Here is a 13,365-nt window from a genome sequence, read left to right as displayed (position 1 = left end):
GGAAGCCTTCTTCCATAAATGCAAAGCAAAGAATAAATAAGCAGGTTTTCTTGTCTTGCTAAAATAAGATAAAATGTGTCCTCCTGAAATCATAGAACAGAAGTGTGGTGAAAATCTTCCCCCGGAGTATTTTATATTTGGTTTGAGAACTATTCCATAGCATATTAGTAAACAATCAATCAGTATTAGCTAAAGCAAACATAAAGAGTCAGAAACTACAGTCTCCTGGTGTGTGCAGCTGAGTCTTCACATTTTTCCTAATGAACAAAGATAAGAAAAGTACAGGTGACTTTAATGTGTAAAATCCACCTTTCACTGCTAGCCCTAGAGGAAAAAATTAAATTACCTACTCAAGCTAATTCTGTCGTTGACAACCAGGCCTGCATAGTCTCTGGCTTCAACTCCATTTTGAACCACTGTTTGGACTTGTCTGAACTAAAAGACTACAGAGGCTACCTCAATAAAGCAATCATTCCTTTAAAAATTTTTACTAATTTTTTGCAAATTTCATATATGACTACTGTATTTATAAATTTTCCTCATTCCTCCATCCCACATGTCTGCCCTCTGCCCCTCTCAAATTCATGGCCTGTTTTTCTTCAGTTAATATTGAGGTGTGTGTGCTTGCGTGTACTTGCACACACTCAAGCACACATATGGAAAAGTATAACCTGAGTACATTACTGTCACTCAGATGTATAAATTTTAGGGCTGACTACTTGATATTAGCTGATTGGAGAGCCCATCGCTGAGAAAGACTCTTTCAGCAGTCAGAACCTGTGGCTTTTCGTCTAGGGCTTGGACCCTGTGAGATACTCTCCTTCCACATCAGCATGTCAACTGCCATTGTCATTGTTTGGGTCTTATTTAGGAAACATATCTTTGAGACTCTTCTGTCCCTATGGAAGACACTGTCGCAGAGTAGATACTGTGTCCTCTGGAAGTTACAGTCTTCCTCTTCCCTCTCCCAGGATACTGTGAGTCTTAGCTGTAGGGATTGTGTTCTGGATTCACCAATCAAGAATGAGCACCACACACTTTAAAAATATTTCTGGCTCTTGTTAGATTTTATTTATTTATCCATACCAATTTATGTGCTAATTTATGTGCAATTTATGGCAAAGCTGCTTCCACCTCAGCACTGCTGACAACTGAAGCTAGGCAAGTCTGTTATTGGGGGCTATCTTTTGCACTGGAGGGTATTTTTCACATCTTGGGCCTTTATCTCTTACAAAAGTAGCTTTCCCCCATTTGTGAAAAATAAATGTCTTCAGCCATTGCCAGATGTCCCCTAGGAACAAAACTGTCCCCTTATTGAGAAGTGCCTTGTGGCGTTTGAACAACACTGAAAAGCTGAAAAGAACGCACCTACTCCATTAGTACTTGTTAAAAATTAAACCAGCGTGGCAGCTGTGCTCCCAAGATTTTCCCATGGTAGTTAACGCTTGTTTTTTGAGGTGGATATCTCACACTGCATTGAAAAATTATTGATTAAATTAACTTGAAGGCTAAGCCAACCATAACACTTGAGTTTGTAAGTTTAACATTCTTATGCTTTAGAGAAAGCCTCAAGTTTAGTATATAATACCATTTCCTTTTGCTCAGTTCATTAATATCCCATTTCAAAACAGAACAATTGAGAATTTAAAGACACTAAATCATTATCAAACTATTGTATTATCTCCAATGTTCTCCATGAAAGCACTTCTCACAGTGCATTCTAAGGACCCATGGAAGCCCCAAGACCTCTCAGAATGATGATACCTGCACTGATGAGCTTAACAGATGTTAATCATTATATTCACCACCACCTCATAGTTAAAAGAGGTCAAGTCCACTGAACATCCTTGAGAAAGCAAAGAAATGCTTAATTCTGTATATATCAACACATGTATGTTTTTAATATGTGACAAAATAGAGATATAAATACTTATGTAGGTGGACTTTTTTGCCTCACCAGCCACTCCCCAAATAACTACACAGAGACTTAACTATTGATTATAAATGTTTGGCCAATATCTTAATCCTGTTTTTTTAGCTAGCTCTTATAACGTAAAGCAACCCATTTCTAGTAATCTGTGTGCTGCCCCAAGGCTCGTTTACCTCACCTGTGAACTTCTCATATTGCTGCTTCTATGTCTGGCTCAAGGCTCTCAGACTCCACCCTTCTTCCTAGCATCCTCCTAGTCTGTCTCTCCCACCCAGTCTCTTCCTGCCCACCAATAGGACAGCCAGCTTTTATTAACTGATGAGAGCAATACTTATTTAGAGTATACAAAGATTGTTCCACGGTATACTTGTGCTATTAGCATTTGATAGTATCCATAAGAAAAAGCATGTGAAATATACAGTTACTACAGCATAACTATACTTTCTGCGATACCTTTTTATTAGAAGATTTGAGTTATTTTCCTTGGGGATCTAGCATTTTGTTGAGCCCCTTGCCCTTTTGACAATATCATAGCAAATAACACTTGTAGCTGTGTTCTTCTGTTTCTTATAAAGAGTTCCCTTCTGTGTGATAAAAGCTGATTTTTCCCTACACTGATGTCTATGGTATGCAGCTTTCCACGTACCGAGTTCTTATCTGATGTACTTCAGATGATTCCCCGAAGCCTGACTTGGGTTCTAGATTCTTCACTCATTTAGTTTTAACTGTTTCCCATCTATAAATCATATTTGAGTAGTCTAAACATGTTTTTCATGTATTCTAATTTTTGTGTGATAATTTGGAGACTACTGTTCTAGATTTTAGACTTATTTTCCTTAAGAAAATAATGAACAGGTATGCGTTAATTCTTTGCTGCAAGAATGAACTATACACTAGACTTCTAAAGTGTTATTTTGGTTTCAAAATCTAGCTTAAAGATGAGAAAGCTAAAACTCAGAGTAGTCAACACTTTCCAAAAGCTACGCAGGTAGTCAGGTGGGACTGCTGAGATCTGAAACAAGTCAGTGTCCTCTGTGAGTACCAATGTGCCACTGTGTGCATGACCTCACCTGGAGATGCTGGCATCTTAGCACAATGTTATTCAGAGGTTAAATGAGGGTCTCCTCATGGCGGTAAGCCATAATGTACTACAAAATATTGTTTAAAATTCAGATATATACATATATTTTATACATATGTGAATACCATATGTAAAACTAGTAAAGGCAACTTTATAGACTTGACCTTAAAAATCTTTAAACAATGTGCTCATTTTCCATAAACTAAATATACAAGTAACTTGCTGCTTCCTAAAAATAGATGTCAGTTGAGAAGAGATTGACCGAGCAGGAATAGGACCATCTTCAGAAGAGAGGCTAGGGAGTTTTGCTCCCCTAGCAAATTACTACACTCTGTGTCATCCCAGGACCTTCCTACTTCAGTGTAGAACTCTGGCCAAAAGCAGCTGCTTTACCTTACGTCTGCAGTCACCAGAGGGTGTGGCCAAGCACATCAGTCATCTCAGAGCCTAATAGGAGAGAATCTCCTCAGTATGCAGTCAGTTCACTTACCCAAATCTAGCAAGGAATCAATACCTTGTGATATGGAGCAAACAGAAAGTCTGTTGACAGTGCTCAAAGAACAATGTGAAACCTAGAGCCATTCCCAGAACTAAATGAAGGGTAGGGTATGCTGCCCTATTGATTAAGCCACTAGATAAACAGACACTTGGCAAAATGTAGGAAACTTCATTTGAGGATTAAATTTAGGGTGAACCTTGGGCTTAATGACTGACTTACTAGAATTATAACACATTTTTGTTTGGTTGGTTGTTCCTTGAAACGGGGTCTCATAGGGTTTCCCAGAACTGGCAGGTCGCACACTGGTCTCAGGTTTGTAGTGGTCTTTCCAGTCCATCCTCCTGAGTATCAGGATTAGAGGGACAAGTAACAACTCCCAGCTACAGTTACCACTTTTTAGTTTCATTCCTAAGTAAATTTAGCAACAGAAAGACATTCCTTGTTGTTTCTAATAGATCAAAGTAAGGACACTGCTTCAGCTGTCAATGCACTGGAAATGCAGCGCTGTCCTGGGCTGGAATGAAAGCATGGAGGACGGGGACAATCGACACCACTCTAGTTTACTCCTATGTACCACCTTTTGGGGAGCAGAGTGAGCACAGTGCTGAAAGAGAGAGTGTGTCTATGTTTGTCAACTGTCTTATGTAAGTGATAAACAACATACTTTAACATGAAGTGTTCTTCCACACCCAACAAGTTGACACTATTCGTATTTTTGAAAGCCTGTTTGAGAGTACTTAAGAAGATAAGGAATAGGCAGTGTCATTTGAAGCAGGAGCCTAGAAATTCTTTTTAGCTAGCTAGCTACATACATACACACACACACACACACACAAACATACATAGATAGTTTTAGTTTCAGAGTCAGCATGTGTGATAGGAGTTCCTTAGGATAGTTTGGTATTGAAAACCATCATTGTCAATATGAAATATAATAGTTAATAGTTAATCTCCTGTCTTCATTGCTTCGGGTAAAAGATAAGCATCCATTGTTCTTACTGAAATTTTAAGAACTTTAAACTAATAAGTGCTACACTGTACACAGTCTGTGGTGGTAAGAAGTTGGCACAGTGGCATGGGAGGCCTGGTCAGAGGGTCAGGCTCGCTCGTGCTCGGCACTGTTTGCCTTGGGGCATTCTGTTGTGTGAGAGCAGGATGGTCATTCTCAGGGTTGAAAACTAGAGTTTTTCCAATATGTACAGTAATGTTTCTGGAATAATCTTTTCCTAGTCATAAGAAACTATTGTTTCACCTCGGATCAATTTATTAGCTGGTGTAAAATATTTTCTATATTAGAGAATGCTAATGATTCTTAATTAATGTAAGATCATAAAATTAAGAGGAAAAAAGACTGATGTTCTAGGCAATTAATGGGATAGAATTCTGGGATGTGGTGGAAATATTCTCTCTTGATTTTAATGGTAATTACAGGTCTAATCCATTTTTTTAAAAAATCTTGCTAATTGCACACTTAGAAAATAATGCATATTATATTACATTTAAATAGTAATTATAGTCTAAGTGAACTACAACATTAGCTATTTCACTTCATATTTTATTTTTATTTTATTACTGTTGTATGTTTTTGTTATACATGCATGCAAATATGCAGATGTGTAGAGACCAGAGCAGTTCATAGGGTATGTATCATCTGTCACTTGCCACCTTTCTGACTTGAGACAGAGTCTCTCATTGACTGGGAACCTTACTGTTTCAGTTAGGCTGGCTGTCTGGGGAGCCCTTCATAGCCACCTGTTTCTGTACCCCAATGCTGGATTATAGGCATGCAGTTATGCCCTGCTTTGTATGAAGGTGGTAGGGATTTGAACTCAGGTTCTCATGTCTGCTGGACAAGTGATCTTAACCACTTAGCAGTCTTGCCAGTTCCTGCATTTCATACTTAATGTAGAAAAATAATATGTGTTTAAATATATTTAGATAGGGCATTCTGATGCCTGTTAGTACTTAAAAGACAATTCATTGGGAACTTACTAACGTGGAATAAAAAGGTAAAAGAAATATATGCTGCTATTCCTTTCATAGTGGTGACAATCATGACACTGTTTCTCCTCTTCCTTTAGCCCTGGAATGCGACCAGATGTGAGCTCTCCTCCATCTAGCTCCTCAACAGCAGCGGGACCACCTCCCAAGCTCTGCCTGGTGTGTTCTGATGAAGCTTCGGGATGCCATTATGGCGTATTGACATGTGGGAGCTGTAAAGTGTTCTTCAAAAGAGCAGTGGAAGGTAGTGTGTGTTTTGAAGAGTTTCGTGTCTGCTCTGTTTTGTTCCTGTTTCTCACACTACATTTTGGACTGTCCATTGTATGCAAAGTCCATCAAAGCTAGACATCCATTTAGGGCCAAGCATGGCGCCTCTTATGTCCTCCATTGGGGAGGGGAAGGACAGGAGGAAGGAACTGCTGAAAGTTCAGTCTGAGAGAGAACTGAGGAAGACACTGTGAGGAATACAGCTACGTGAGCTGACTCTGCTGAGTCTGAACAGTCAGACAGCAGAGGCTTTCCATTCCCCATAAGCAAGCTGGTTTCAAAGCTGCCAGCTCCCCCTGTCAGACAAAAATGAGTGACACTAGGAAATGGGAGGTCTCTGCTAATAAGAGGTCATGCTAAGTACTATAAATACCATTAAGACTTGATCTGCCTTCAGGGAGGTCAGGGTCCACTTAATAAAGTCCGAATTAACAATTCCAAGTACAGAGATTATCATACAGAGGTAGTCTAGAACAGTGATGTTTTAAAGAGGGTGACTGCACTGTAAAAATGATACAGGATGACCTTGTGCTGGTGGGTACACACCCCAGAGAGAAAGATTAGTATTAGAGATAGTTTATATACCATTCCTAAAAGTTAAATTCTTAATGGAATTAAACCAGAAAATAAAACTAAATTATTATTTAAAACTAACTCTTTCACTTATTTTTAGGTAAAAAAAAATAGTATTAGCTGCACTATTTTTTAAGAAATGTTTATTATTTAATTATTTCAGCAGAGTATAGTGGCTAGATTCCATGATTAGCAAGAAAATCTTTAAATGTGTAATGGGTATATTAGTTGGCTCTCTTTCCTCTTTTATTTGAATTTTAATGTTCTCAAATGCACTTCCCAGCTCTAAAATTCTATACACTTTGGTACTCTAACTCAAATCTTTATCTAGACTTGTAAAATCCCTATACACAGTTTGTAGCATTTCTTCCTTAAAAGGTATATATTTAACATCACATTTTAACACATACTAGAAATTATATTTAACCCCCATATTGGTATTCTAAATACCCAAATATAAATATGAGTAAGTTTTAAGCACTTATTATTTATATAAGATGTATTAAGAGTAAATATTTTCTTTATTTCTTTCTGTTTTTCTTTTTTGGTTTTTCAAGACAGGGTTTCTCTGTAACAGAACTGGACTGTCCTGGAACTAGCATAGACCAAGCTGGCCTTAAACTTGAGATTTGCCTGCTTCTTCCTCCCAACTACTGGGATTAAAGTGTGTGCCACCACCGCTGGGCACAATATTTTGTTTTGTAATTTAAGATCCTGGGAGTTCTCCGTTGTTTTCTATGCTCCTCTGCCCTGCCAGTCCCTTTTTTTAAAATGTCATTTTACCCACAGTATCTAAATTTATTGTTAACATAAGGTAGACAGTTATCAATGACTTCATTTTCCACATGTGAAGTACACACATACCAAAACAGTTATGGCCCTGTGAGCACTTAGATCCTAATGGGATCTATGTCCGACAGAGGAGCAGTCAGGTTTGAGAGTTGAAGTGGCATAGCTGGGATTCCAACAGTGGTCTCCAAGTAAGGTGTTTGCATCAGGACATTGACTCTCAAAGACACGTATGACAAGCCTCTGACACCTGCCAGTTTATAATATAGGTGGATGCTGAAATAAAAGTAATTAACAAGAGATTTAACTAATTGCTGCCATGCACTGAGTAACTTCTGGTATGTTGAACATGATATTTGCATAATTACCTCTAAGATTTACAAACTTTCCAACACTGATTCATCAGAGAACAAACTCCAAAAGGTTAATGTTTTCAAGAACAGGATTTTTGTATTTTTTATTTTTTTTGGCACCCCAATGGACCATACTGCTACTGAGAAGTTGAACCTGATCAGATTGTATTACATTTAATCCCAGGATAGTTTGTAGTCTGCATATTTTACATGACCTTTGTTTTGTTCCTATTTCCATACCAGTTTGATCTATGAAATATTTTATTGGTCACAGAAGTCAGCTTGGCATGATTTGGGAAGGGACTACATTACTGTGTATCAGGGGACAGAAACATCAGGTATCTTTTAGTCTGACTGCTACTCCTATCATTAACAGCAAGCCACAGACACATGCTAAAAGTAAATTTCAGCCAAAAGTACCAGTACCCGCAGTATTGAGAGGCTTCGGCGATCTCAAGGCTCTTCACTTGGTATTGAGAAATTAAAAGGATATTTACCAGGTAGCAGGAAACAGGACTCCAGATACCTGTCTTAAAGAGATGGTTGTTAAATTACTATTAGTAGTGCATGTTCATTCCTTGTGAGATATTGAACACCAGTTCCAATCCCTTGTTTTATAATAAGGAAGGAATCGACCAGTTGAACATCGTACTTTTATTATGATAACCTGAGCCTATGGTGAAGAGTCACACTACACTATACCCTGGACAAAGAAATCAATATCAGCAGAAAATGCATAGCTGAGCCTTTTAGCTGATATAAAACAAACAATGGCTCTCTTCTACTCTAGAAGGAATTTCTCCCATAACTGCAGGATACTAGTGTGGGGAGATTCTGCAAGACAGTGATATGGAGATGTTCTTAAGGGTGAAATTTTACTGTTTCAGCTGTGCATGCAATCTCTGCAGGGTTTTTTTTTCCTTTTGCTGCATGATGGGATTTTTAAGAAGGATTTAGTTTTATTTTATGCATATGAATGTCTGCCTGTGAGAACACCATGTACATGTCTGGTACCTGCTGAGGCCAGAAGGCATCTGATTACCAGGAACTGGAGTTAGACAGTTGTGAGCTGCTCCCAAGTGGATGCTGGGAACTAAACTCAGGTCCTGTGCCAGAGCAGCAAGTGCTCTTAACTGCTGAGCCATCTCTTCAGTCCTATATAATAGGATTTTATTGGGTTAGTTCTTCCATTTTGTGTACAAGAAGCCAGGAAGCTTACATAATACAGAAAGGATGTCAGAAAGCACAGATATTTGGCATGGAAGAGTAGTCCTGAAATAAAGCGAGATGTGTAGCCATAGTCAGCTCTGTAGCCTCATCAGTTAACTGATAGTTAACTGTGTACTCCAAACTCGTATTTAAAAGAGCATCATGATTTATCATATCAGGAAAACAAAATACTTTTTAATTCAAGTTTTAAGTTGCCTAGTCATTAAAGAAAAAGAAGCCTCTTATTAGAAACCAGGACTGGATACGTTCAGCCTGGTGAGCTGACATTGCATTTCTTTAAATATGATGAGAAATGTCCTTCCTTTCTCAACATCTTGCCATCCCATCTAGCATAAGTAACATGGAATGTCAGTTATTGATATGTCTATGTGAACAGTCAGTCTTAGGTAGGAAATTTCTACTCCCTCTGCCTTTCAAGAGGACAAGGAGAATGTGGACGTGGGAGACAGAAACACGTTTAGTCTTTTCCTTTTTAATGTTCTTTGAAATTTTTTGACAGGAGAGAATGACAGTCCTTCAATACTGGGTACCAGAAAATTTAGATGCTAGCACTATTTTCAGTCAGCATTTGAGGCCACAGGTGACTCCAAACATCCTTATATTCTAAAAGCATATTAATCTTTGTGAGCTTTGTAGTTTGTGATTTATGTAACCAGTTGTTAGCAATTTGTAACATTTCACTTCATTTAAAATTGGGAAGAAAGCCAGGCGGTGGTGTAGCACGTCTTTAATCCTAGCACTCGGGAGGCAGAGGCAGGTAGATCTCTGTGAGTTTGTAGCCAGACTGATCTACCTGATCTACAGAGTGAGTTGCAGGACAGGCTCCTGAGCTACACAGAAAGACCCTGTCTCAAAAAAAAAAAAAAAGGAAGACATTTTACCTACATGTGAAGGTATGTTTATTAAATTCATTTTTTCATAGGCATTCCCAAATATTTTTAACCCTGCTTTCTCTTTAGTCACATCAACAATATGTCAGAAATAGTAATAAAGCGATCCCAGACATTGCAGACGCCATCTGTAACTGTTAAAGGAACTATATAAGCAGTTTTAAAGTGCTGACTTTTGGCACAGGGCTATCAGAATACAGTTCTGTCTCTTAAAGTATATTTACGATTTGTACACATCTACTTATGAAATGCCTTAGTAAGGCTGGTTTTAATTAACTCTGAAATTTGTTGAACAGAATAAGTTCTCTAACATTGGATTTCATGTAGACGAGCACACTGATGATGCCTTCCTACTTCACTGCTTTCCTTAGTCAGTGACTTTGTATCTTGATCACATTTTGCTCAAAATAAAAACAGAGACTAGGCTCTTCATAAAAAAAATTACCCTTATAGATCTGTGTAATTTTAACAATGCCCCTTTTGTCTCTTTTAGGACAGCACAATTATCTTTGTGCTGGAAGAAATGATTGTATCATTGATAAAATTCGAAGAAAAAACTGCCCAGCATGCCGCTATCGAAAATGTCTTCAGGCTGGAATGAACCTTGAAGGTAATGGAGATACCTAAAAGGAACTGTCTAGCTACCACATAAAAACCGATCACTTCAATTTTTATAAAAGCAAGCAGATGTAATCACTTAATGAACTCAGTTTATACATGCTTAATTAGCATAATGTTATATTATTGTCCAATAAAATATATTGTACAACATTTTGGATTTTTGCCATGATCATATCATTTATGTATTAACTCATCAATTTTGTTATATACATTGAATTTAGGACAGCCAGAGTATATATTAAAGAAATTATATAATACTGAAAATTACATAACTTGAAGCAAGTTTGTTTTCATCCTTCTTACTCCTTTTTAAAACCATTCCCTAAGGTTGAAAAAGTATTGTGTATGAGATCTATTTCATGTTCTTCTCTTTCTTTGGCATTTCAAAAAAAAGCACACCTTTTACTTGAAATGTATGTTTTATTACAACTCTACAAAAAAAATTAAGGCATTAGTGGATGGTTTTGTGGTTTAAGTATAAAAGAAACTAAAACTACTTGTAAGTTAGAATTTGATATCCGTGTTTATGTAACAAGTTATATATTCAACACTTAATCTCACTTAGAAACTTTCCTCTGGAAAAGTTTGGGATTTTGCTGTAGTTGAAGTAGCAAACGCTGAAAAGTGGTGTCTTATAACTCACATTAATGTTCACTGTTATTACGGTTCTTCATTTAACAAGTACTCAGCAAGTAGAAAGAGAATCCAAATTCAGTGCCTGAGTTTGAGAAGCTTACTTTCTATTTAGGCACAAAGTCAACCACAAAATAGCCTGGCATGCCACAAAAGGAATAATGTTACAGGATCAAGAGGGAAGGCCATCAAATTCTGTCCTGAAGGTTAGGGAAGTCATCCTGGAAGCTGTAGACCGAACTGTAAATATAGACAATGAGCAGGAATTAAATAAGCAATAATGACAAAGACTAGTCTTTGGGCTGGAGAAATGGATCAGTGGCAGAGGAATCAAGTTCACTTCCCAGCACCCACATTTGACTAACAGCTGCCTGTAACTCAATTCCAGGGGATCTGATATGCAATCATGTACTCATACCCTTTTCAGACATAAACGTATATAAATAATTAAAAATGAAAAGAAACCTTTAAAAAAGATTAATCTTATATTGAGAGACCAAAGAAGTAAGAGTAGCACTAATTTAAATGAAAGATGTTGATATTGAAAGAATGGTATTCAGCTCATTCTCCTTATGGAAGAGACTCCTAATGCTACCTTCCATAGAGTGTGCTGCTAAATATAAAGTCCAGGCCCTCCAGACCATCCCAAAGCTTTAAGTCCATCCAAGTTGTTTAAAATGGACAGCCAAGTACTAACACATTAAACACTGCTTTAAATAAAATGATGGTTGCCTGTTTCTTGAAATTACAATGGTTACAAAAATTAATTCAAGCGTATATTTGTATTCAATGCAAAATACTTAGTCCTAGATGGCAGACCTATAGCAAACTTCTTCCTCCCAAGACTCAGGGATCATTGCAGAAGAGAGGGTGGAAAAGACCGTAAGAGTTGAGGCAGTGGATGACTACAAGAAACAGTGCTCTCCAGACGTGGCAGACAGATGCACATAAGAACTAACAGCAGTTATGGCAGCATGCACAAAACCTGGGCAAGCTCAAGCCAAATCTCAGCATGGAGAGGGGAATGGGCACAGAAGCCCACACCCTAGCCAAGCAGCTATTGAGTGTAGCCCCTGACAGGTCACCCCTCTCCAGGGGAAGGATGCACATCCAAAAGTGACTGGACAGCACACATTGTACTTGATGGGCCTTAAAAGATAATAGTGAGAACAGAGTGGGGAAGAGGGTGTAGACCTGGGAGGAGTTAGAAAAAGGAGTAAATATCATCAAAATACATTGTATGAAATTCTGGACGAATTAATAAAAATAAGAATAAAAATAATCTAGCACTTAGGAGTCAGGATCAGAAGTTAAAGGCCAACAGTAGACTCCTGGCTCACTTTTAGGGGAAACAAATTACGGGAGTGAATTCCAATGGATCTTTCCCTTCTAGAAACAAAATTTCTCTGTTTCCATGCCATGCCATCATAATTACTAATAAAAAATTCTGGAGCTAGAGAGAGGGCTCACTGGGTAAGATCACCTGCTAGGCAAGCATGGAAATCCACGTTTGGGTCCCATTACCCACATAAAAAGCCAGGCCTGGTTATGCCCCTGCGTGTTAAACCCAGCACTTTGGGAGATAGGGTGGGTACAGGAGGGTATCTGGGTTCACTGGCTGCTAGTCTAGCTCCCACTTCAGTGAGAGAGCCTGCCTCAAAGAATAAGGTGGGGAGTGAGAGTTGGACACCCAACTTCTCTATGTATATGTGTTTTCTCCCCATACACATGTATACATACACCACACTCACACTTGTGCATAACAAACATTCACAGATACATGCTGTCTTAAGGTTTCTATTGCTGTGAAGAGACAACATGACCATGGCAACTCTTCTAAAGAAAACATTTAATTGGGGCTGGCGTATAGTTCAGCAAGGCAGCAGGCAGGCAGACATGGTGCTGGAGTAGTAGCTGAGAGTCCTACATCTTACAAGCAACAGGAAGTGAACTGTGACACTGAGAGAAGATTAAGCAAAAGACCTCAAAGCCACACCACCTGATAGTGCCACTCCCTATAAAATTATGGGGGCATTTATATTCAAACTACCACATATGCCAAAAACTTAAAAATAGTTTTACTTCAATAATAGTTCAGAAATCAAACCCCTCTTGTAATTGGAAAGTTTGGGCTACAAAGTTGATTCAGTACATTTCTACTTTTCCCAATATCCACAGCTCGAAAAACAAAGAAAAAAATAAAAGGGATTCAGCAAGCCACTGCAGGAGCTGCACAAGAGACTTCTGAAAATTCTAACAAAACAGTAGTTCCTGCAACATTGCCACAGCTCACCCCTACCCTGGTGTCACTGCTGGAGGTGATTGAACCTGAGGTCTTATATGCAGGCTACGACAGCTCTGTTCCAGACTCAGCCTGGAGAATCATGAACACGCTCAACATGTTAGGTGGCCGCCAAGTGATTGCAGCAGTGAAATGGGCCAAGGCAATACCAGGTAAGACACAGGATGGCAGGAGTACAGAATGAACAAAGGCATTC

General features: G+C 38.4%; 1 protein-coding gene across 5 annotated transcripts in view; it reads left to right on the top strand.

Annotated features, from left to right (window-relative positions):
• Nr3c1 (nuclear receptor subfamily 3 group C member 1) overlaps positions 1–13,365 on the top strand; it is a 94,947-nt gene that overhangs the window by 67,599 nt on the left and 13,983 nt on the right. For 4 of the 5 annotated variants that reach the window (XM_026783391.1, XM_013349511.2, XM_013349509.2 and 1 more), the window contains exons 3-5: positions 5,592–5,758; positions 10,107–10,223; positions 13,046–13,321. In XM_026783391.1, coding sequence (XP_026639192.1) covers positions 5,592–5,758; positions 10,107–10,223; positions 13,046–13,321 — 560 coding nt within the window. The remainder of the gene's footprint in view (positions 1–5,591; positions 5,759–10,106; positions 10,224–13,045; positions 13,322–13,365) is intronic. The other variant, XM_013349512.2, reaches the window with a different exon arrangement.

This window comes from Microtus ochrogaster, chromosome 18, assembly GCF_000317375.1.
Source record: "Microtus ochrogaster isolate Prairie Vole_2 chromosome 18, MicOch1.0, whole genome shotgun sequence".
Classification (NCBI taxonomy): Eukaryota; Metazoa; Chordata; class Mammalia; order Rodentia; family Cricetidae; genus Microtus; species Microtus ochrogaster.
This window is presented reverse-complemented; position numbering and strand designations above follow the sequence as displayed.